General features: G+C 42.5%; 1 protein-coding gene across 2 annotated transcripts in view; it reads right to left on the bottom strand.

Annotated features, from left to right (window-relative positions):
- gabbr1b (gamma-aminobutyric acid (GABA) B receptor, 1b) overlaps positions 1-23,683 on the bottom strand; it is a 145,025-nt gene that overhangs the window by 31,816 nt on the left and 89,526 nt on the right. For both annotated transcript variants that reach the window (XM_056254479.1, XM_056254480.1), the window contains exons 15-18: positions 15,150-15,227; positions 11,726-11,876; positions 10,548-10,680; positions 9,437-9,553 (exon numbers count right to left, since the gene is read on the bottom strand). In XM_056254479.1, coding sequence (XP_056110454.1) covers positions 9,437-9,553; positions 10,548-10,680; positions 11,726-11,876; positions 15,150-15,227 — 479 coding nt within the window. The remainder of the gene's footprint in view (positions 1-9,436; positions 9,554-10,547; positions 10,681-11,725; positions 11,877-15,149; positions 15,228-23,683) is intronic.

Below are 23,683 nucleotides of genomic sequence, written 5' to 3'. Positions count from 1 at the left end.
AGCTTACCATTTTGAATATCAATCTTGCCGATCACTTTCTTCATTCCACTCGGCTTATGTTATTATGAAAATATTTTGTGCATTTGAATGCTCAGGTAAGATGACGTACAATTATAACAGCCTTCTGTCTGTACTGTCTTGACTGCTTTGATCGCTTTCATCACTTTCGCTTTTATTCTCGTCCACTGACTCGCTAAGCTGAACAGCCAATCAGAGTTCTCACTCTCACCAATGGCCCGACAACGATTCAACATGCTGAATCGGCCCAAAAAACCCAGACGGCATGCGACTAGAGCCAACGGTGAACACACCGTAAAAACTAAGCCAACAGACACTCAAAAACGGCCCGACATTGCCCGATGGCCGATTTGGTTTGTCCCGGCCTTAACATGACTTGACTAGAACAGACTTGGACATGAGCTATAAACAGAAACTCACCAACAACAGGTTACGTTAAACAAATCTAGACCCGAGACAATGGAAACGTGAGAGCTAAATGCACAAGGACTAACGACATAAGACACATGAAGCAATGAACACAATAAACCAATCAAAACATGACACACGAGACAAAGGAACCACATGACAAGATCGCATGAGGTACACATGAAAAGCTAAACGTAGTTCAAAACTCAAAACCAAACATGACAATAAAAACATCTAGGTTACTAATGTGAAGGAGGGAAAAGAGATGTTTACGTCTAGCCTGAGAGCCCAATCAGCTTCGAGTGGTAACAGAACAAGCCAATGCTCACTGGTGAGTGAAATTTGCATCGCAAGCTGCTCCCCCGCTTTCGGGTATACAAGGCAGCGTGCGAATACTCACATTAAGTGTTTTTGCTTAGGAGCAGAGATGGTATGCTGGCTACCAGCGGAGGTACAGGGGTTGTAGCGACGGGCGTTAAAATCTCCGTTCCCTCCTTCAGGGAACGGGCGTTACATTAGTAACCTAGATATTCCCTATCAATCAGTCACATTCGACGTTAACCCTCTGGGGTCGGTGGTATCACCGGCGATACCAGCTCACTTTTTTTCTTATAAGTGCAAAAGAGACTCAAAATACTTTGCTGATTTTGATCTTACATATAAGTGTTATACATCATTCGATCCTGTTAAGTGTCGATTTTTTTTGTGTATACTCACAATTAGGGATGCACCGATCCACATTTTTTCACTTCCGATCCGATCCCGATACCTGAATTTGGATATCGGCCGATACCGATACTTTTCCGATACCAGAGCTGTGTTTGCTTTAATATTATTATTATCATTATTGTTGATTTTATATGATGCTGAAATAAACTCCTCTCTACAGGCAAGTATGATATGTACGTATGTATGCATGTATGTCAATATATATATATACACTCACCGGCCACTTTATTAGGTACACCTGTCCAACTGCTCGTTAACACTTAATTTCTAAGCAGCCAATCACATGGCGGCAACTACGTGCATTTAGGCATGTAGACATGCTCAAGACAATCTCCTGCAGTTCAAACCGAGCATCAGTATGGGGAAGAAAGGTGATTTGAGTGACTTTGAACGTGGCATGATTGTTGGTGCCAGAAGGGCTGGTCTGAGTATTTCAGAAACTGCTAATCTACTGGGATTTTCACGCACAACCATCTCTATGGTTTACAGAGAATGGTCCGAAAAAGAAAAAACATCCAGTGAGCGGCAGTTCTGTGGGCGGAAATGCCTTGTTGATGCCAGAGGTCAGAGGAGAATGGCCAGACTGGTTCGAGCTGATAGAAGGGCAACAGTGACTGAAATAACCACTCGTTACAACCGAGGTATGCAGCATCTCCACTACAAATAGGAAAAAGAGGCTACAATTTGCAAGAGCTCACCAAAATTGAACAGTTGAAGACTGGAAAAATGTTGCCTGGTCTGATGAGTCTCGATTTCTGTTGAGACATTCAGATGTTAGAGTCAGAATTTGGCGTAAACAGAATGAGAACATGGAACCATCATGCCTTGTTACCACTGTGCAGGCTGGTGGTGGTGGTGTAATGGTGTGGGGGATGTTTTCCTGGCACACTTTAGGCCCCTTAGTGCCAATTGGGCATCGTTTAAATGCCACGGCCTACCTGAGCATTGTTTCTGACCATGTCCATCCCTTTATGGCCACCATGTACCCATCCTCTGATGGCTACTTCCACCATGTCACAAAGCTCTAATCATTTCAAATTGGTTTCTTGAACATGACAATGAGTTCACTGTACTAAAATGGCCTCCACAGTCACCAGATCTAAACCCAATAGAGCATCTTTGGGATGTGGTGGAACGGGAGATTCGCATCATGGATGTGCAGCCGACAAATCTGCGGCAACTGTGTGATGCCATCATGTCAATATGGACCAAACTCCCTGAGGAATGCTTCCAGCACCTTGTTGAATCTATGCCACGAAGAATTGAGGCAGTTCTGAAGGCAAAAGGGGGTCCAACCCGTTACTAGCATGGGGTACCTAATAAAGTGGCCGGTGAGTGTATATATATATTTATATATAGTCCTTGCATTCTTTCTTGTGTGACACACCTGAATGAAAGGCTCATTATGCGGGTCTTTGTCTTCTCAGGTGAGAACCACCTAATTATTCATGAGGGGGTTGGGCCGTTTCCAAACAAACATTTTTTTCACAATTTAAAACAATCTATTGTTTTATGTGAATGATTAGGCAGGATGATTTTCAGATCAATTTGAAGCAAAAACTCTATGCGACAACATCCATTAGTCAAAAGTCTTGTGGACACATTTAGTATGTGTTTTGTGGCCTTATTTCAGAAACTTTAATTTTTAGTTTTTTCAATAACCATGCATAAACAATATTCTCTCAAAAATACAAACATGTACATATATGTTGCTCACATGTTATGGTAGCCCTGTTTGTGCTAAATAGAGTGTAATTTCACCTGTGCCATTAATATGTTTATAAGCAACTGAAAAAAAGCACAAATGTCAGGGCATGTCAAAACATCTCAAGGACCCCAAAAACACCTTAAACCCCAGAGGGTTAACGTTAGTGACAGACGAATTGAAATCTCTAGACGCCACAATAGCTGCCCCTTTCCAGTGCCCTGAGCAAGCCAGCTGGTCACCCCCGACCTGTTTGGGGCGGAAGTAGGACAGGACTGTGCACAGACAATGTCAATCAATGATGTTCCATTCACCCTGAACAGTGAAACTATTGGATAACACTGGGAAAGCATGCCTATTCCAACTGGAAAGGAATGCTACGGAGACCACATCCTGCCCGTAGGGAGGTAACATGTGGAGTTACACATATGGACTGACCGACAGGGCAGTGCTATGTAAGATCTCTTTGGTAGATCCCACCTTGTTCAGGGGTGGAGGCAATACCGGTACAGAGATGGCAGAGTGGACTCTGCCAAGGGAAAGACAAGACCTCGCCAACAGGGGAGCCATACCGTGGAAGAATACACATATGGGATCACCTAAAGAGAGAAATCACAACATAGGGGCATCTAGTCTTGTATAGGGGCTAACCAACCGGGCATACACACCAGTACTAGACCTGGCGTTAGATGCCTCCACAGTATCTGACTGCCGAGGATGCTGGAGGAACTCCACCAGGGTTCACCAGCAGGGGAACTCAACTGAGGAGCAAAATAAGCACCCAAATCCCATCCTCAGAGGGGATTGGCGCAGCAAGCGAGACACCGAGCCATCCCTCCTGCATATCACCTGTTTGTAGAAAATACATGGAAAGACACCGGCTCCACTTGGAGATTACAAAATCTTGCGAATGGGTTAGGTGTCTGCATATGTCTGCCAGAGAGGCTCCCAGGAGGAAGCAACACTCTGTGTTAAGTGAGCTGTCACTCCCAGGGGGCACGGCTCGTCTTGGAAATGGTATGCTAAGACGATGGCATCCACTATCCAGTGGGCCAACCTCTGTTTGGAGACAGCTTTCCCTTCTGTTGTCCTCCACAGCAGACAAAAAGCTGTTGTGAGGTTATGAAGCTCTGTGTGTGGTCCACATACAAACTCAATGTGCGACCAAGACACAGCAACGCAAGGGCTGGGTCTGCCTCCTCCGGGGGCAGCGCTTGCAAGTTTACCACCTGGTCCCTGAAAGGAGTGGTGGGAACTTTGGGCACGTATCCAGGCCGGGGTCTCAGGAGTTAGCCCGAATTCAAGGCACACTTCTTCAACCGAAAATGCCTGCAGGTCCCCCACCCTCTTAATGGATGTGAGCACGGTCAGGAGCACTGTCTTAAAAGAGGATTTTAATCTCTACTGACTGCAAGGGTTCAAAGCGTTCTCTCTGTAAGGCCATCAGGACCAAGGAGAGGTCCAAAGACAGGATGAGGCATGGCAGAGGAGAATCCAACCTCCTGGTGCCTCTAAGGAACCTAATGATCAAGTCGTATTTCCAGAGGGACTTACAGTCAACTGCATCATGGTGTGCGGCAATAGCGGCAACATACAGTTTCAGGGTGGAGGGAGACAGCCTCTGCTCAACCCCGTCTTGCAGGAAAGAAAGCATGACACTGACATGCATCTACGGGGGCCTTCCCTGCGGGAAGAACACTAATCAACAAATTAGAGGGGGCCTCGTAGAGGGGGCTCTAGCTGAAGTGATAGTGTCTACTATCGTTGGAGGTAAGCCATTTAAGTCCACTTAAGTCGGGTGCCACCTGGTGCCCCGTCCCTGAGAAAGCAGATCGTTCCTCAGGGGAATCCACCAGGGAGGGGCTGTCAAGACGAGCATGAGTTCTGGGAACCAGATCCGGTTGGGCCAGTACGGCTCAACCATCAAGACCTGCTCCTTGTCCTCCCTGACCAGTGCGAGCAGGCTCACTAGAGGAAACGCATACTTGCATAGGCGCCAGGGCCAGCTGTGTGCCAGTGCTTCTGTGCCAAGGGTCCCCCTTGGTCAGGGAATAGAACCACTGGCAGTGGGTTGTCTCTGAGGTCACGAACAAGTCTACCTGAGTGACCCCGAAGAGTTCCCAATTCAGCTGGACTGCCTGGGGTTGAGTCGCCACTCCTCCCTAGACGTATGCTGTCGTGAGAGCTCATCGGCCACACAATTGAGCTCGCCCGGGATGTAGATGGCACGAAGCGACCTGAGTCTCTTGTGACTCCACAGGAGGAGATGGCTGGCGAGTTGAGACATACAACGGAAGTGTAGACCACCCTTGCGGTTGATGTACGCAACTCTCAATGTGTTGTCCGTCCAGACCAGCACATGCCTGCCCCGCAGCGACGGCAGAAACTGGCGCAGGGCAAGGTGTACTGCAAGCAACTCGAGGCAATTGATATGCCACTTCAGGTGGGGTCCTGTCCATCGCATTTAACACCCCAGCCCGTGCTGGAGGCCTCTGTTGAGACAACATGCCTGGACACTTGTACAAGGGGAACACCTGCCTGTAGAAAAACGAGGTCCGACCATGGGCTGAAACTCCCACGACAAACAGGAGTTATTTCCACTCTGTGTGTGCCACGGTGCCATGCCAATCTCGGGACCCGGTCCTGAAGCCAGAGCTGAAGCGGTCTCATATGAAGCAATCCGAGCGGCTTGACAGCGGCTGCGGATGCCATATGCCCCAGGAACAGGGCTTGACATTAACACACGCCAACCCGCCAAATGCGGGTGGATTTCAGCGTTGGCGTGTAACGCAGTCACTCCTACTAACTAGTTTGGCGGGTTGAATTTTATATAATATACATTTTTCAATTGTAGTCTTTTAAAAAGGCATCTAAATAAACTAAGTGCAATCTAGTGTTGGCATTAATATTGATTTTTCGATACATATTGATACTGAAATATCTGAAACTCTTCCGCAGAATATATTCAAAAGATACCAGCTGCGTGTTCTCGCTCTCTAATCTCTCCGACAGCGAGTTGACACACCAACCCGTTTACTCACTTGTTTTATTTGCTCCGGATGAATATTGTTGGTGGTACAGGACTTGAATTCTGGCGAGGGATTGCGCGTATTGAGCACAATTTTACTCATTCCTGCAGATTTTGTGCTCACACCCAAAGTGTGTGCACATAAAGTATATTGGCTATATAAAACAGTATAATGGGTCCGTACGTCAGGTCTTAAAGTGACAGTAGCCTAATATACCAGCTGCCAAATTATGAGATGCTATTAAAAATATCTATATGGTAGTTATTCCCCTATTGTGTCCAAATTGTGGCCAGTGAAAATGCTGAGTGGCTAGTAACTTTGGAAAACCACTAGCCACAGTGGCTGGTGAGCAAAAAAGTTAAAGGGTTAGTTCGCCCATTTAAGACATGAAGTTGTATGCAATCCTTACCAGCACTATAGTGCATACACACTGACCCACTCTGTTGTCACCTCCCTGGTCAGAGTTCTGGCCGCTGGAAGTTTTTCAATAAAGTACTCCCGGTTATTTTCCGGGGTCACAAAACTGTGCGTTTTTACGTGAAAAAATGCTTTGCGTTTCAAAGCTTGATTAATTTACCACACAAAAAACACGCTGGTCAAAATTCATACCGGCACTATTTTCGATCCATTTCTATCAATCCGCGCTGCTGTCAACGTCAACAGTGCGCACGTTCCGATCGCGTGATTTTTTTCCCCCCAAACCACTTCAGCGGAAATCCCGCCCTGCAGCTGATTCTAAAGTTGTCATTGGTCATGTCAATCACTGTACAGATTGCCTACACCAAACACTGATCCCTAAACCTACCCGTCACTGTAACCTAAACCAATGAAATCGGCTGCAGGGCGGGATTTCGTGGTTTGGGAGAAAAAAAAATCACGCGTTCCGATCAGCTGTTCCATAGTGTTTACACAATCGATTGACAACGACGTAAAAAGTATTAAATTAACAATGGTGCGAACTTGTAAATTCCCAGGCTGTGACCACAACGATGTGCCGGGATCAAAGTTCAGATTCCATCGTTTTCCTGTTTCGAATATAACTATGAGACAGCTTTGGCTGGTTGCCATCGGCTACTCTGCGGGAGCTAAAATATCCAGAATAAAGGATTTTTTCGTGTGTGTAGTGCTCACTTCAGCGAAGACGATTACATCCCCAACCAAGGAGGAAAGGGAAATTAAAGAGTTTTGCTGTACCAGTACCACGGGTAAGCTCTATTTACTAACTTTATGATCCCATGTCTAAACTGTACGGTAAACAAGCTGATGTTTAGACTCTATTATAAAACACGTGAAAAGATGTCTAATATAAAAACAGTATACAGGGATATTGGTACAATTTGCTGAGAAAACTATTTGATTGAACACACACACAATTGAGGTTTTGTGTTGCAATCAATAACATTGTCGTTGTGCTAAAATTACTTTCATCATCTGATCCGTCTGACATTGTGCTAAAATTGGTTTCATCATCAGAAGTTTCGCAGTCAGACATGTTGTCAGCGAGTCGCGCTATCAACAGCTGATCTGAACGTGCGCAATGTTGACGTTGACAGCAGCGCGGATTGATAGAAATGGATCGAAAATAGTGCCGATTAAAACTGAGGTATGAATTTTGACCGGCGTGTTTTTTGTGTGGTAAATTAATCAAGCTTTGAAACGCAAATCATTTTTTCACGTAAAAACGCACAGTTTTGTGGCCCCGGAAAATAACCGGGAGTACTTCATTGAAAAACTTCCAGCGGCCAGAACTCTGACCAGGGAGGTGACAACAGAGTGGGTCAGTGTGTATGCACTTTAGTGCTGGTAAGGATTGCATACAACTTCATGTCTTAAATGGGCGAACTAACCCTTTAATGTCAAGCCCTGCCCAGGAGCCTCTGAAATAATTTCAGTGGAACCGCTGTCCTGCTCCTGAACAAATTCAAGGGCTCTTTGAGGCACGCTGTCATGTCGAACAGGTCCAACTCCATAACGAGAAAAGAGATTCTCTGCACAGGGGAGAGTTTGCTCTTTTCCCAGATGACCCGAAGCCCCAAACGGCTGAGATGTGTGAGCACCAAGTCCCTGTGTTCGCATAACTGATCTTGCGACTGGGCCAATATGTGCCAGTCGTCGAGATAGTTGAGGATGCGAATGCCCACCTCCTTCAACGGAGTGAGGGCGGCCTCCTTTATCTTCGTAAAGACGCAGGGTGACAAGGAAAGGCCGAAGAGGAGGGTCTTGTACTGGTATGCCCGTCCCTCAAACGCAAATCGTAGAAAAGGTCTGTGCCGCAGCTCCTGCATCAACCCTGGGTCAGAACTACCCTTGTGCAGCTCTTTTAGTGACTTGGCCTGGTATACTTGCAGGAGGGCCATGGTGTGCAGGGCAGAGGCGGCCTATCCAGCGGCGCTGTAAGCCTTGGCTGCAAGTGCAGCCGAGAACTTACAGGCCTTGGATGGGAGATGCGGACGACCCTGCCAGATGGCAGCATTTTGAGGGCACAGCTGCACTGAAAAAAAAGCATGCTCCACCTGAGCGATCTCCACGTACCCTTTGACCGCTCCACCATCGAGGGAAGGGCTTCTGGCTGAAAAAGGCGCCTTCCACGAATTTGTGACCTCCTCGTGTACTTCCGGGAAGAAAGGCACTGGAGCAGGAGGCTGCTGTTCAGCATGCCCCGTCACGAGAAACCAATCGTCCAGCCACGATCTTTCGGGACACAGTAGAGGGTTCCACTCGAGCCCAATGCTCGTGGTGGCCCAGGAAATCATGGCAGTCAGCTCAGGGTCGGACTCGAACAACGCTACTCTCCCTGAAGGGGGCAACGCAGCCGAGCCTTCATCCCCAGAGAACTCTAGCCCGCCCTCTGATGCAGCAATCGCCATCCAGTCCTCCGCAGGAGCCCCGAATGATATGCTGGGACCTCCGTGAGAAGGCCCAGCAACCCCAGCAGGAAGCTCCACAGCCTCCGATGGATAAGAGGAGTGGGGGGCCGCGGTGACTCACCCAGCAAACAAACCCTAATCCTCAGATCACCCTGTGTATTAACCAAAGTGGCCCTGTGCGCATCAAAGCCAGATTGGGGAATAGCAGAGGGGACTCCACCTGTTTCCCGGTATCTTAGTCTTGATCTTAACATCGCGATGGTAATCTTTCCACAGCTCATCAACGAATGCCACCTCAGCATGCTTATAGCCCAGACACGTGAAGCAAAGATCGTGGCTGACACACGGGTGGAATGATTTTAAAAAGACGTTACGTCACACCTGTGTTGACACCGAGACAGGAACAGACTCTCGTTCTGATACTCTCTCGAGAAATGATTGAAGTGCAGAGTGAAAACCAGGTCCACTCAGCTCCTTAGCAAAAAAACGTAATGTGAGTATTCGCACGCTGCCTTATAACCCGGAAGCGGGGGAGCGGCTTACGATGCAAATCGCACTCGCCAATGTGCATTGGCTTGTTCTGTTACCACTCAAAGGTTATTCGGTTATTTTAATTCATCAGTCACTGACCTTAATGACTAACTTGACCGACTGATGTGGAACCTTGGTTCTGTACTCACCTTTCTCTTGTCTTTCTTCTCATCCTTCTTTGTGAACACAGTGTGAACCCACCAGATCTTCGTGAACATACTTCCATAGGCCAAACTGAAGCCAAGTCCAAGCAGCCACAAACGGAACTAGAAAAACAACAACAATAATAATAATAATTAAAAAAAGCAATTTAGCCAATATTTCATTGTATATTATGGATATAAGGATGCAGCAATATTAAAATTCTGGCCAGTATCGATAAGCTTATCATTATTCTAATGTTATGGTAGATAAATAATTGATAAATGACTGATATTAAAATTATATACTATTTTATCAAAATACATTAAAAGAAAGGCAATTTAAATGAATTAATGAATTTAAGCATCACAACATTATAATGTAAAACATTAACAATTCATTTTGAGGTTTGCTAAATATTATATTTAACAATGTTATTAAAATAGTAATGTTTCTAATGATTAACTTTGAATGAGTGTTATATGATGGCAAATGTAAATTAAATGTAAAAATAGCAGAAATGAGCAAGCACAATAAATATCCAATAAAAACAACTAATATCTAATATCTATTATAGCTGATAACCGTTTTTGTTCTGATATATAATGTGTATCCCTAAATGTAAACACACTGTAACTTGTTAGATCTCAAACTTCCTCCCCTGTCCAAAAATGCATTTATTAAAATTAAGTTGCAAAAACAAATCGTTCTGATCTTAGGCTTTGCTAAGATGCTGTTACTGAAGGAAGGGGAAGTGCAAACTAAATTGGACCTGACGGCAAGCCTGGGACCTATAAGTAAATGTAAGCGAAGAGGGCATATATATAGATGTCTGAAAGCAAGGAGGCAAAACAAGTGTGTTTAATACTTAAGGGTCTGAGAGTGGGTGAAAAAGGGTTGTGAAAAAACGAAATAATTCATATTTTTTGATACAAGAAACCCTGACTAACATTATGAGTGGGCCTCAGGAAAAAAAATTAAATCAAGCAAAAAAATTGATACGGCTCCTTATAGCCCTTCTGAAGAAAAGTGTCTGAGGAGGTTTTAAAAATTCAATTACTACTACTACAAATAACATCAATGACAAAACAGCATTACCCAGATTGCCTGAGCTCTTACCTGACAGACCACGGGAAACTGGGAGTTCCGTACATGCAGTCCATCAATTCCCAGAGGAAAAACAGCAGCCAGAGCCATCATACAGCCGACTGCCGTCATGTTATTCAGGTAAGGCTGGGAGTTTTGAATGTACCTTCAACATATGGACATACATATTGCTGAATCTGCAAAATGCAGAAGTTTGCAAAGACATGTACAGGTATGATCAAACAATAGGTTCATACATGGAACAGATATTTCCAAAGACATGTAATGTGGTAGTGCCATCACTCTAAGAAAAAAAGGTTCAATGGGGTTCTATATAGAACCCTAGGATTATTGACTCAATTTGAAAGAACTCTTTATGCCAAAAAGGTTCTATAATAAGGAGAAATGTCTTAAATGATTGCATAATGCTTTCATGTTTAACAGGTTATTAATTATTAAGTATGTTTACGAGCTGTTTAATTCATAAAATGTAATCAAAACAAATAATGAATTAAAACACAATTAATTCATTAAAACTAAATCCATAAAATTATCTCATGATGGGAATCCCTAAAAGGTTCTATTTACAACCTTTTGCTCTATGTGTGGTACGGATACCATACATAGAAGATACTGATATATATAGTCTAAATTTTTTTTTTTTTTTTATTTAATATTAATATTCTAAATGAATATTTTATATAATATGGTGTTCCAAGATACTTAAAATAATATCATGGTACTTTTTTGGTAATTTTTGCTAGTGTAGTGAACTCGCATTCAGCTAATTTAGTTAGTCTCTCACAGTGGAATAGGACTTACACTCCTGTGTCTTATCATCACACAAAGAAACATGCAGATTCATAGACGCACTCACACATTTACCCACATGAACGACAAGATTTGTAAGTGTTCAGGGTATTAGCTTAAGCTGTCTGCTGAGAAAATCTAGTTGAAAGTTTCAATGTCAATAAGATAAAAAGACTGAAACACACACACAAATTAGTCCAAATATATCTGTGCAATGCTATTGCTATTCGTAATGCATCAGAATGTTTGAACCCGACGTGTCTCTACACACACAGAATGTGTGAATGTGACCCATGATACTTGTATGCATGTAGCATGCTGTCCTCTGCACTGAACTCAAATGTGGTTATGCAATATAAATGCACACACACCTGCAAGCAGGAGTATACAGCTAAACATACCTGACATTGCTGTTGTAAATGTTAAAGGTGAGACAAACGATCCCCATTAAAATGCCCAAGCCAGCGAAAACAGAAACTGAGACGAAGAGTTTTTGTGACAAATATCTGAACTTCTGAATCACCACAGTCTGATCAGCAGGTGGGCCAGAACCTGGAGAGAAAAATTTGGCTTTTTAGTAGACTATTATTTTATATTATACTAAAATAACTTTCATAAATAAAATTTAAAAAACGTAAGAGGTTGTTGCTATTTAGTCTTTCTACATAAGGTTTTTGCCCTTATTAAACAGATCCAGTAGAGAAAGAACAAGAATAAAAGAATTTTTCTGTGAATAAAAGTATAACTAAAAATGTTATGTAATAATCATGTATATTTAATAATGAAACAATTGAGCAAGAGACAGAAAAGGAAAGCAGCTCTGAACTGTTGTTCTCTGAGCCAGTTATGACTAGTCACTTTACCTCCCTCTCGGTCTCTCTCTCTCTCTCTCTCCCTCTCTCTATCTCATGATAAACTGACTGGATTGAAGTCTGCAGAGAGAGCGATATCTATCGAATTTCACCTCACTGCCATTTGACTACAGCTTCTCCCCCTCTGGTCTCTGTGAAGCGATACCATCACAGACGGTTTCACAGCCTCCAGATGGGTAATCGGCTGGCCATTTGGCAACAACAAAGGACAACAGGGTGCATTTGTGGTCAGCTTCCTTCAATGGGTGGGCTGCACACATGAGGTATAGCGTCACATTCTTTTGCGAGTGACAAATTGGCTGGGGACAATATAGCTTGTTACATCTATCTCTAGATCTGATGGTTTTTTAGGAAGCCCAGGTCCTCAAGCTCGACAGGACTCATACTGCCCATGCGGCCCCACCGGAACCCCTCGCCAGAGCATCTGATGAGCGCAGCGGCTGTCAGTCTTAATTAGAGGTTCACGTAAGGCCATCTCCCTCGTGGATCTCGCTGATATTGATTAAAGGAGAGTGGGAGATCCTACTGAACATGACCGCTCGGGGCAGAAGATGGCCAACTGGCGGATTCTGGGATGCTGGGAAACAGCGTGGAGCACCACTGATGCTGGAACAATCTTAAAAGATACTGTAGACCACAAGATGTGATATGGCACGACACATGAGTTTAAGTGGTTTGTGGAAATAGAAAGTGGTTGCTATGGTGTTTCAGGTCAGAATGTTAACGTTGCAGTTGCTATGGTGTTAAAATTAACTTGCGATCTGTGTGGAGCTGCCTTGTGGAGCTGAGCGAACTCATTTACTGACAGCTCAATGTTTTCAATGATCATAGATATTACCAGTCAGTTGGGTTTCGATTGTACATGAAAAGGGTTTGGCAACCCATTTACAGCCATAAAGAGGCATATTTCTGGTAAAACTCTGAAATTGTAATTGATTAGATTGTAAAAGATGGTTTGAGGCTGAAAAACAAAAGGGCTTGGTGAAAGGGGAAGTCATATTAGAACCGGTGCAAGATTATAAAAATGACAATTTTTTACATGCACTGATAAATCTTGTAAAATAAGACCAGGAATCAAGTTGGTAAATTTTAGATTTTTGAAGATGTCTCTAAAGCAATTAAGGTCAACAATGAATGTGTGTGTGTGCGTGACGAATGTAAATGGTTGTAAATGTGCGAGTACGTATGTATTCAGCCGGCTAGAGAGCTCATTCTGTTTAATACCTCTCCCTGTCCTTGATGGTGGAATCGGGACAGTATGTTGCCATGGCAACCAATATCCATAATGGTTGCTACAGCGATAAGAGAGCAAGGCGCAGATGTAGTGGTTGTCAGGGGCGACCAGGGAGAGCGAGAGAGAACGAGAGAGATCAGTAAAGTGGATGGGTAACAGCAAGAAACAATTGAACATAAAGATTCAAACCGATCCCATTCAGCCGGGAGATGAAGGGATGCAACCTTCACTTTGCAGAGGGTACAGACGAGAGATGTAGACAGAGAGCGAGAAAATCGCAAGTGATCGGTCAACACGTGGCATCCAATCTGGAGCAAAGTCACCCTCTCCTTCAAGAGGCCTTTATTTCAGCACATCGCAGCACTGATTATTTTTAGGTCTACACCGCTGCCGTCTCCCTGGAATAGGCTGTCCGTGAGCGCCAGTGACCATGACGGCAAGGTTAAAAGTTGGGTGGCAATTGTGCGTACATTTCCAGATGGTACAGCACCGCCTCAAGGGTCATCTGTCGCCATTTAACAAACCTTTCTAACTTCGATGATCTTGCATTCCTGTTCGCCTTGTCACGATCAAAGGGGCAGGATGACCTTTCAACTCACCGGCAGACTCGCAGCATCTCCCAGTCTGGCACAGTCAAGGGTTGCTGTTAAAGAGATGACCTCTAAAGAGATCTATCATCGACAACTAATGCAGAAGTTAAAGGTGCCAGACTGTGCGAGCCACCTGGGGTATACGACAATGCTGTGGGCACTATTCCCAGTTGCAAGCTGGGTAAATAAATGAAAAACAGGTTCCATCACAAGGCCCCCGATACGCCTTGTGAAAATGGCAATTAGCGCATTTCGCAATGTCTACGTGCTTCAGTTGCCATGGTGCTCGCTGCTTCAGTGAGTTTTTAATAAGCTAATAAGCAAGTTCAAAACCGAGTAAGCCCACAGAGAGCACATCTAGGGAAATGTCTAGGCATAGAAATGGTCACATAATGAGCACGGTGATGTGGCATCATGCCCCCAATATTATAAACCAACAAACCCAGGCTGCTATCACAAAGCTCAAGAATCAACATCTCTGTTCGGAGCCTACGAGGGTTTAAATAACAGGCAAAGGCAATCAGCTGAGGCACGCGGTGTCGCCCGTGCTGATTGGATGATTTGTACTCGTCCAGTCAAGGTTAGCATGTGCTGGAAGGCAGCTGGGGAACAGCCTGGGCTGCGTCTGATTTGTGTTGTTTTCAGCTGTCAGTTGACATCTTCTCAGTGCACCGTCAGCAACACTGAGCGTGAACTGGTCATCAAATACAATTAAAAAGATTAAATGAAACCATCACTCATTCTAAATTGCACGCAATTTTTATCAGTGCGCTTGCTCAATTTATGATTGGAATTAACTCCTGGCGGTTTTCTAATGGCATTCATTTGTCTTTTTTTGGTAGAGCCGTGCAGAGCTTCCGCAGCGCGGCTGCCCTCATGGCCAGAATGCTAAACAGAATTTGACTGACTGATTGATTAATGCCCTGTAGCAGTCTGTCGTCCGCGGTTCTCGTCGTTTTGGGGGCGGGGCCTAGAATGTGCGGCTGTGACACTGGGAGAGATGTAGAGGAATGGTGAGAGTAATAATGTGAGTGATTTTGTGAAAGGGGGTTTAAAACAGAGAAGAGTGCTTCAGACAATGATAAACAAGAGCATATATGGGAGATGAGAGAGACAAATGTGTACTCACCTATCCACCTGTCATTCCCATACCAAGAGAGATTGCCTTTGGTCATATCATAGTATCCAATCTTTTTGTAGCTTCCTCCTGCCAAAAGAAAGGGAGAGAGGGCAATTGAGAAACAGTTTAAAGTCAACATCAGATGGCATTCGTAAAGCATTTTTCCTCTATAATATGACATGTTTTTGAAACAGGATATTTAATGAGAGAAAATGTTATTGACTTGATTTTATGCATTGTGAATTTTTATGCAAATGAGCAGAGATGCGAAGTGGTGACTACCAGTGGGAGTGCAGGTTGACCCCGTTAACATGCACTTAAGAAAACGGTTTATTTCAGTTTTTGAAAAACATCATGTAAATATGAACAACATTTTACTTGTCGCTTAGTATACCTCAAAAAAGATATTTTTAATATTCTCTGATCATCCAACAACAAGAGCGGTTTATTCCCAGTCTTCTGAAGAGACACAGTCATGAACAGATTTAATTTAGCCTTTTATTCACATATAAACATTGATCAACACATGTGTAAAGAGCACATTAAATATGGTAAAAAGAAGTTTGTGCAATGAGGTTTGGTTCATGAGTTATACAAGCATGTTTGAGCTTCTTTTTACCATATTTGATGTGCTCTATGCATGTGTGTTGATTAATAATTATATCTAAATAAAGACTAAGTTAAACCTGTTCATCATACAAAGCGATCATGTCTCTGCAGAAGACTTGGGTTTATATGGATTACTTTTACATGCTCTTTATACATTTTTTGAAGCTTGAAAAATCTGATTGCGTGGATTTTCAATGGATGAACAAAAATGATGAGAGAATATTAAAAATACCTTCATTTGTGTTCCGAAGATGAACAAAAGTCTTATGGGTTTGGAACGACATGAGGGTGAGTGAGAGAAAATTAAACATTCATCATGACCGTGCTGTCAGTGTAAATATGGCTTCACTCTTCTCTTCATTTTGAGTTAATCTTCTGGATCGGTGTTTAAGTCAGGTGTCAAGAACTTCTTTGACCAGTGGAGTCCGATTCACAATAATAACTCATTTGTTAAAGTCTGATTTGTGAATATTTTTCACTGTTGACAAAGAACTCTTTAAAGTCATGAATCATTTGTTTGCAAATCAGACTACATTGGTCATGCTAAATTTTTGTTGTTGCATGAAGATGTACAATTCAAAAGAAAGCTGTCTATTTTTATCTTTATTTATTGCTTCTCTTTAATTACTTTAAGTTCAAAGTGTAAATTCACAGCTGAGCTAAAATATTATTTCATTGGCCACAACGCTGTAGTTGTCACATTCACGTTAGTTTGGACTCGCTATGTTTTGTCATCACCTGCCTACGTCACTCATTTGTTGTCACGGACACTAATCACATTCAGCTGTGCACTCATCAGTCACCATCATTAACAGCTGTATATATGTTCAGTTCTGTTTCAGTTCAGTGTCCGGTATTGTCTATGTTCAGTGTGTATTGCTATCTGTTTGCCTTCCTGTTATATCTTTAGAGAATAAACCTTTTGAATTGAATCATCTACGTCTTCCTCATCTGTCTTCCAGGAACCACCCGTGTCAGAATACCGGACCAAACAAGTGAAAGCGTTTGTAGAATTTTCTTTTTATTCCCCTGTTTTCGTGTTCAGTGTTTTTGTTCCGTTTTCACCCCTGCTTGCACCATGGACTTTCCAGCAGTAAAACTCATGTGCCTTGAGCAGGGAGAAAGCTCTCTCGAGGAACATTTAGAAGAATTTTTGGATCTCGCCGATCAGACCACCTTCCTGGACAACTGCCTGTGCATGTCGGACTCAACGCTGCCACACGTGCACAGTTGTCCGGGGAGGTTCCTTGAGGGAGCTTCGCATCATAGGTGGAGTGGGTGCTGGCGCCCTGCGGATCTGCGTTCACCGTCGATGATGCCGCCAGCCCCACTCCACATCCAGTGCCCAGCCAGAACCACCCAGACAGAGAGGATCGACGACCTAAGCCCACCGCAGGTAGCGCGACGGAGATCGCGGCGATGAATGAGCCCACGCCAACAAGAGCGACCGAGGACCACGGAGCCCGAGCAGTGTGCGCCTGACCAGGTGTGTGAGCCGGCCGAGCCATCCATCGCAGAGGGAGTGCTGGTGGACTTCGAGGGTTCGGAAGTGAGCCCTAGCCACAACCACAATCCCTTTGCCAGCCCCCTTAACCATCCCTTCGCCATCCCCTCATCCTCTTCATCTGCCTGTCTTTGCCATCCCTTTGCCAGCCCCCTTAACCATCCCTTCACCATCCTCTTCATCTTCTCTTCACGGCGCGAGGTCACGCCTACCAGGAGGGGGCGTTCTGTCACATTCATGTTAGTTTGGACTTGTTATGTTTTGTCATCACATACCTGTCACTCATTTGTTGTCACGGACACTAATCTCGTTCAGCTGTGCACTCATCAGTCACCATCATGAACACCTGTATATATATTCTGTTCTGTTTCAGTTCAGAGTTCCTGTTAGTATTGTCTATGTTCAGTGTGTTGCTATCCGTTTGCCTTCCTTTAGATCTTTAGAGAATAAACGGTAACACTTTACTTGAAGGGGTGTGCATAGGACTGACATGACACCTTCATAATCATGACATGACACATGTTATGAATATGAAGGAAGTTGTATGCATGTTTGTGACAACTGTCATTAAGTGTCATTCGCTCAGTTATGACATTTTTAATGCAAATATGACATTGTTTGAGATGTCTTTGTTATGACACCTTGACATAAACCAATACATCATAACCTGCCAGTGTCTTTGTCATGACAACTTGACATTACTAAAACAACACAACCTGTCATAAACATGACCTAGCAGATTAATTATCAAACTTAAGAAACCACTTAGCTTTATTGGTTAACATTACATTAAACTGTCAGGTGGTTGGTTTTGACATTGGCTGTCATGAAGCCATTATAACTGTTTAATGACAAATTCAATTTGTACCACTGTAGTTGAGGTCACGAAAAATATTCATGACACAGTTATAATAGACCGATGACAGCCAATGTCAAAACCAACCACATGACAGTTTAATTGAATTTAATGTAAAGTTGTCATGACAAAGACACTGACAGGTTATGATGTTATGGTTTATGTCAAGATGTCATAACAAAGACATCTTAAACAATGTCATATTTGCATTCAAAATGTCATTATTGAGCGAAAGACACTTAATGACAGTTGTCATAAACATGCCTAAACCCTACTTCATATCCATGACATATGTCATGTCATGGTTATGAAGGTGTCATGTCAGTCTTATGTACACCCCTTCAAGTAAAGTGTTACCGAATAAACCTTTTGAATTGAATGTTTGAAATTAGATGTTCAGAAACCGTTAAAGGAACAGTTCAACATATACATAATATTCAACACTTAAATATGCTTCTTTAATCGATTGTTATTTACTATTTTTTCTGTAACCTTTAATACATTAAAATGACCAAGTATTAAATTACTGCGTTAACTATATTGGGAAGATTTTATAAAAACTAGGTTGACTACAACAATAGCCTAAAATAGTTATTTAGCTGTTGATTAACATTAACTAGTCTACACTGGTGAATTAAAACAAAAAAGGAAGCCATGATGTGTAAAATGTAATATATTTTGAAACATTCGCAAAAAGACCAGGAATATGTAATACAAACGTAAACAGGGAAACATTTGATTTCACATTGGCTTTAAGAGATGAAGGAAAGGAGTAGAAAACAGATCAAATGAAAGTCTGAGAGGGAGGAACAAAGGAAAGAGAAATGTCACTACACATTGCTGTAAATCAATACTGTGAGGCTGAATCAGATTTTGGGCAGGCCTTTAGTGACCAAACAACACTTGGATTAGACAAACAGACTGAAAACAGATCTATCATCAATCCTTATTTTCCAGCAGGCATATCAGCTGAGCTTTAAATGAGAATGCACAACAGGGTTGCTCTCCCCTAAAATCAGCTTTATAGAGAGCGCTGTAATTGCATACCACCGTATCAGCAGTGCTTGAGTGAGAACCGTAAGACAGAGGAATTTATCTTCTATTACGTTCTCTCCCTCTTGCTACATTTCTCCATTTTCTTTCATGCATACCCTTCCTCTCCTTCTCAAACGCACACTGGCAGGCAACAGAGATCTGCGCAGGGCTATGCAGCTCTGGGCCTTCATCCCCCAAACACAACGAGAAATTAGCTTAAGTGAGAACTATTATAATTATCAGGTAATCATTAAGCTTAATCACTCCAGGCAGCTTGGGCTTCCCCCTGGGAGACTTGAAAAAGAGGGAAAGAAGACAGAGGAAGAAAGAAAGGCTCTGGAAGCGCTTTATGATACAGGCATGAGAATGAACGCCTAAAAGACTAATTTCCACAGTTTATAGTATCCTCTTAGCTTGCTTTTGTCTCTGCCTGTAGATCTTCCAGCTGTTTCATTTTGAACCCAATTTTAAAGGACTCAACGTTCTCAACATTAATAAAAGTAGAGTGAAGTGACGTGAAGGCTAAGTATGGCAACCAATACTGAGAATTTATCCTCTGTATTTATCCCATCCAAGTTAGTGCACAGACATTAGGAGTAATGAGTAGCAAACACACAAACACACAGGGCCGTGACCTTCGGGTTACAAGTCCGACTCTCTAACCATTAGGCCACAACTGCCCCATAAGCCTGATGCTAAACTCATGATAAAGGCAACAAGCTCCTTTTTAATGGTGGGTCCAACAAAACCACATTTAGTGGTGCTTGTAAAGGACCTTTCTCCAAACTTCACCATTACCATTGCATAATTTGAACATCTAGGAAACTATAGCAACAACAGAACAACCTGGCAAACACCAAAATTAGCATAGCATTGTGAAGGTAGCTTTCACATTGGCTTGGCAATGTCTTAGCAACTGCCTAGCAACACCAATTTATGCATGGGCAAGCATCATTCATATTTTGGTGGGCTTTTTTATATGGGAAAGTAAATCACCTAGCAATACCCTAGCAAGCACCTCGCAACACCTTAGCAACAGCATAACAATGCCCTGACAACCACCCACATCAACCTAAAATTTTGGAGGTGGCTTTTAATGGGTAAGCACAACTCACATATTGGTGGGTTTTTGGCAGAAAATAACCACCTGGAAATGTCCTAGCAACCGCACAACAATGCCCAAGCAACTTCCTACAGTAACCTAGCACTGTGGAGGTAACTTTTGCATGGGTAAGCATCACTATTTTTGGTGGACTCTTTTGACTTGGACCAGTAAACAACAAACTAGCGACAATTTAGCAACATCACAACAATGCCCTTGCAACCCCCCTTTTCATGGGCAGGCTTCAGTCACATTTTGGAGAGATTTTTTGATTTGGTCCAGGAAGTAACAACCTAGAAACCACACAAAACACCCAAGCAACCGCATAGCAACACCTTAGCATTTTACACTTCAACAGGAGCAACCTAGAACACTGTAGTAGAGTGGCAGGGTTCTGGAGTTCTGGAGTTCTGAAGGGGCAACCACTCTAAAAACACTAAAGTCTAGTTCTATTTTTTACTGTGTCAAACAAAGAGGGATTGACGTAGGATCTGGGCACCGGCAGAGGCACAAAGCAATGTGACAGATTGAACAGGGGAACACAGGCGCACTGATCAAAAAGACAGCTTCTGAAATGACGCCAATAAAAAGATCGAAAACAAACGACAGGAGAGAGAAAAGGATCCAATCTACGTGAGATAGCAGAGGTTGAAGTCACAATGCACTTGTCACTCGAAGAGGTTAATAAGCAAATGAAAAGGAGAGATGCCCCTGTGTGTGTGAAGTTCAAATGGAATATTTAAGTCTGGAAATACGGCTGTATGGAACATGTGGCTTTGATTGGTATCCAAGATGCTGGTTATATAAACATTTCTTTCCAAAAGACAGTATTGAAAATGACCAGTCATTCTTACAATGCTTGCCTTGTTAGAGTTCCAATCCCACAACACTGATCTTTTCAAAGAAGCTCTAAATATCTGTGAGTAAGGCCTTGGATTCTTGTTAACCTGCCTGACCTTTGCCAGACTAGGCCAAATGACCAATCTGGCCAAACTGCCATATTCATGAAGAGTTGTAGTAGCTTCAAACCTCTTTTTATTTAGCAATAATGGAGTTCACTGAGCTCCTGTGAACCTTTAATACCATCAGTTTTTTGCACTGGCATCCACATTTATACATCGACACAACACTATATCAGAGGTTTATGGAGAGATGTTTGGACCCAGTGCAGACTGTGCTCTGTCATGCAGTGAACTCTAGGACTTTATATAGTCAATGTCCATAGGAAGCTATGTTTGTGACCAGTCAGTCAAAGGTAGCGTTTCATGTATGAGGGCACCACCTAAGGAAACTGGTTTCATACAGTCACCATAATGCCATTTAATGACTACAGTGCTTATGTCTCAGTAGAAAATCATACGTTGCCATTTATAAATTAATTTACTTCTTTATTTCTAATTTACTCAATTCATTTACTTCTTTCAACAGTACCATCAGACCTGCACACACAGGATTGTGGTAAATTGCATGGTGAAAAACGTTGCCTACACAGAGGTAAGAAGCCAGCCATGCACTTCCGAATCCAATTTTTGCATAACATCCTGCCTACTAACATGCTTTCATCTGGTTGGCTTTTGAAGCCAGAATAGATGTATTCCTTCTTTAATATCCCACTATTCTGTGCATGAGCAGTTAGTGGAAAGAATAAAAATGGCATCTTAAGGAGATTATTATTAACTAGAATTATTTATAAATGCTCATTTTATTACCATATGACTCAATTTCTACTTACAAATAAGAGATTAAATATTTTCTTGGTTATGTTTAAAACTCACTAGATCAGAAGTTCCCAACCGGGGCCCACTGTATTAGAGATGGTGTGGATTTAGTGTCTGTTAAGTGTACTGTGCTTTGGCTTTTTTTTTTTAGACCTGGGACAGTCTAAAACAGTCACATATGTATATATGTGTATAATAGTTATAGTTAAATGGTAAGAGGAAATTATATTATGTAGGGGGCCTTCAAATACTGTGTTGGAAAATGGGGGGCCTTCGAGTCAAAAGGGTTGAAAACCACAGTTCTAGATCCTTAGACATGACGTCATGTTAAAATTGCTTTGACTGCTTTGATAAAAAGACCCTCGTAGCAACTGTAAAGTGTGCTGGTGGAAGCTTTTTTGGTTTTGGGTTACTTTCTGCCTCAGGGCCTGTCAGCTTGGCATCACAGGGTAAACCATGAATCCCACGTTGTACCAGAGGACTAGACCACGTGAGACCATCTGTCAAAATGCAAAAGCTGAAATGTAGACATGTACAAAGCAGATCTTACAATAAAATGACTCAAACCCCCTTAAGCAAAACCACAAAAATAGTCACAAAAAAAAGAAAATGTTGGGCTATCGATTGGAAAAGCGAAATCCAAGACCTCATATTAAGTGGTGAGGGACTTGAAACAGAATGTGCAAGCAAAAAACACACAGTCAAAGGCTCTGCATGGAATATAAAGCAACCATTGTTAATGTAAGACACATATACACCTTAAACACTTACAACAAGTGACTTCTGCCATAAGTAACTCTTGCTTCTTTTTGAATCCTAACTTTTGTTCAGGGTGAACTAAGTGTGCATTTATCCTCTTTGAAAAGTTTTACACCTAAAGAGATCCATGGCTTTTTTGAAAAATATGTTAAAAATGATAGACTCATTTGTGATGAAGAATTATTCAATCATAAAAGTGACCAAGAAAAGTTTTAAAGATTGGTGCCATGTTAAGATCAAATTAACAGCAGATAACTACAGCTGTGGTCAGAATTAATGGCACCCATAAATATGATCAAAAATGGCAGTAAAAAAAATAAATCTGCATTGTTTATCCTTTTGATCTTTCATTCCAAAAATTGGACAATTGACAATTACACCCATAATGGCATCGGAAACTGAAACTTTTCACTTTTGCATGACACTGCATCTGGTGTCTGTATAAAGCCAAAGACCAATGTTGTATCAGCAAGTGAAACGTAAAAAAAAAAATACTAAGTGCACCATTAAGAATAAATATCCAAAAAAAAAACACCTTAGTCCCAAAAAGGGCAGTCGTGGCCTAATGGTTGGAGAGTTGGACGTTTGATTCTCAATAGTATTACCAGCAGTAGCAGGAAATGACTGAGGTGCCCTTGAGCAAAGCACCTAACCCCCAATTGACCTATCACTAAGCCCCGCCCCCTTTAGTTACTGTTGCGAACTCTGACAAACAAACAGAGTTACTAACTGTCTTACAATGACAGCTGTCAGTGTGAAAACCTTGTCCCAAGATGTTTTTGATAAATTTCACCTCTCATCGAGGATCATTCATGTGGTACTTAAATATGCCATGGAGGGATATATAAAATATTTTAAAATAAAAATGGTGGGTAACAAGATTGATTTGGAAGCAAGGGTTTAGACAGATCACAATGCAAGCGGGAGAAGCCTCATGTTACGGTCGTCACGATCGCAGAT

Source organism: Rhinichthys klamathensis, unplaced genomic scaffold (genome assembly GCF_029890125.1).
Source record: "Rhinichthys klamathensis goyatoka isolate OS25496 unplaced genomic scaffold, OSU_Roscu_1.1 h1tg000111l_1, whole genome shotgun sequence".
NCBI classification, from domain to species: Eukaryota; Metazoa; Chordata; class Actinopteri; order Cypriniformes; family Leuciscidae; genus Rhinichthys; species Rhinichthys klamathensis.
This window is presented reverse-complemented; position numbering and strand designations above follow the sequence as displayed.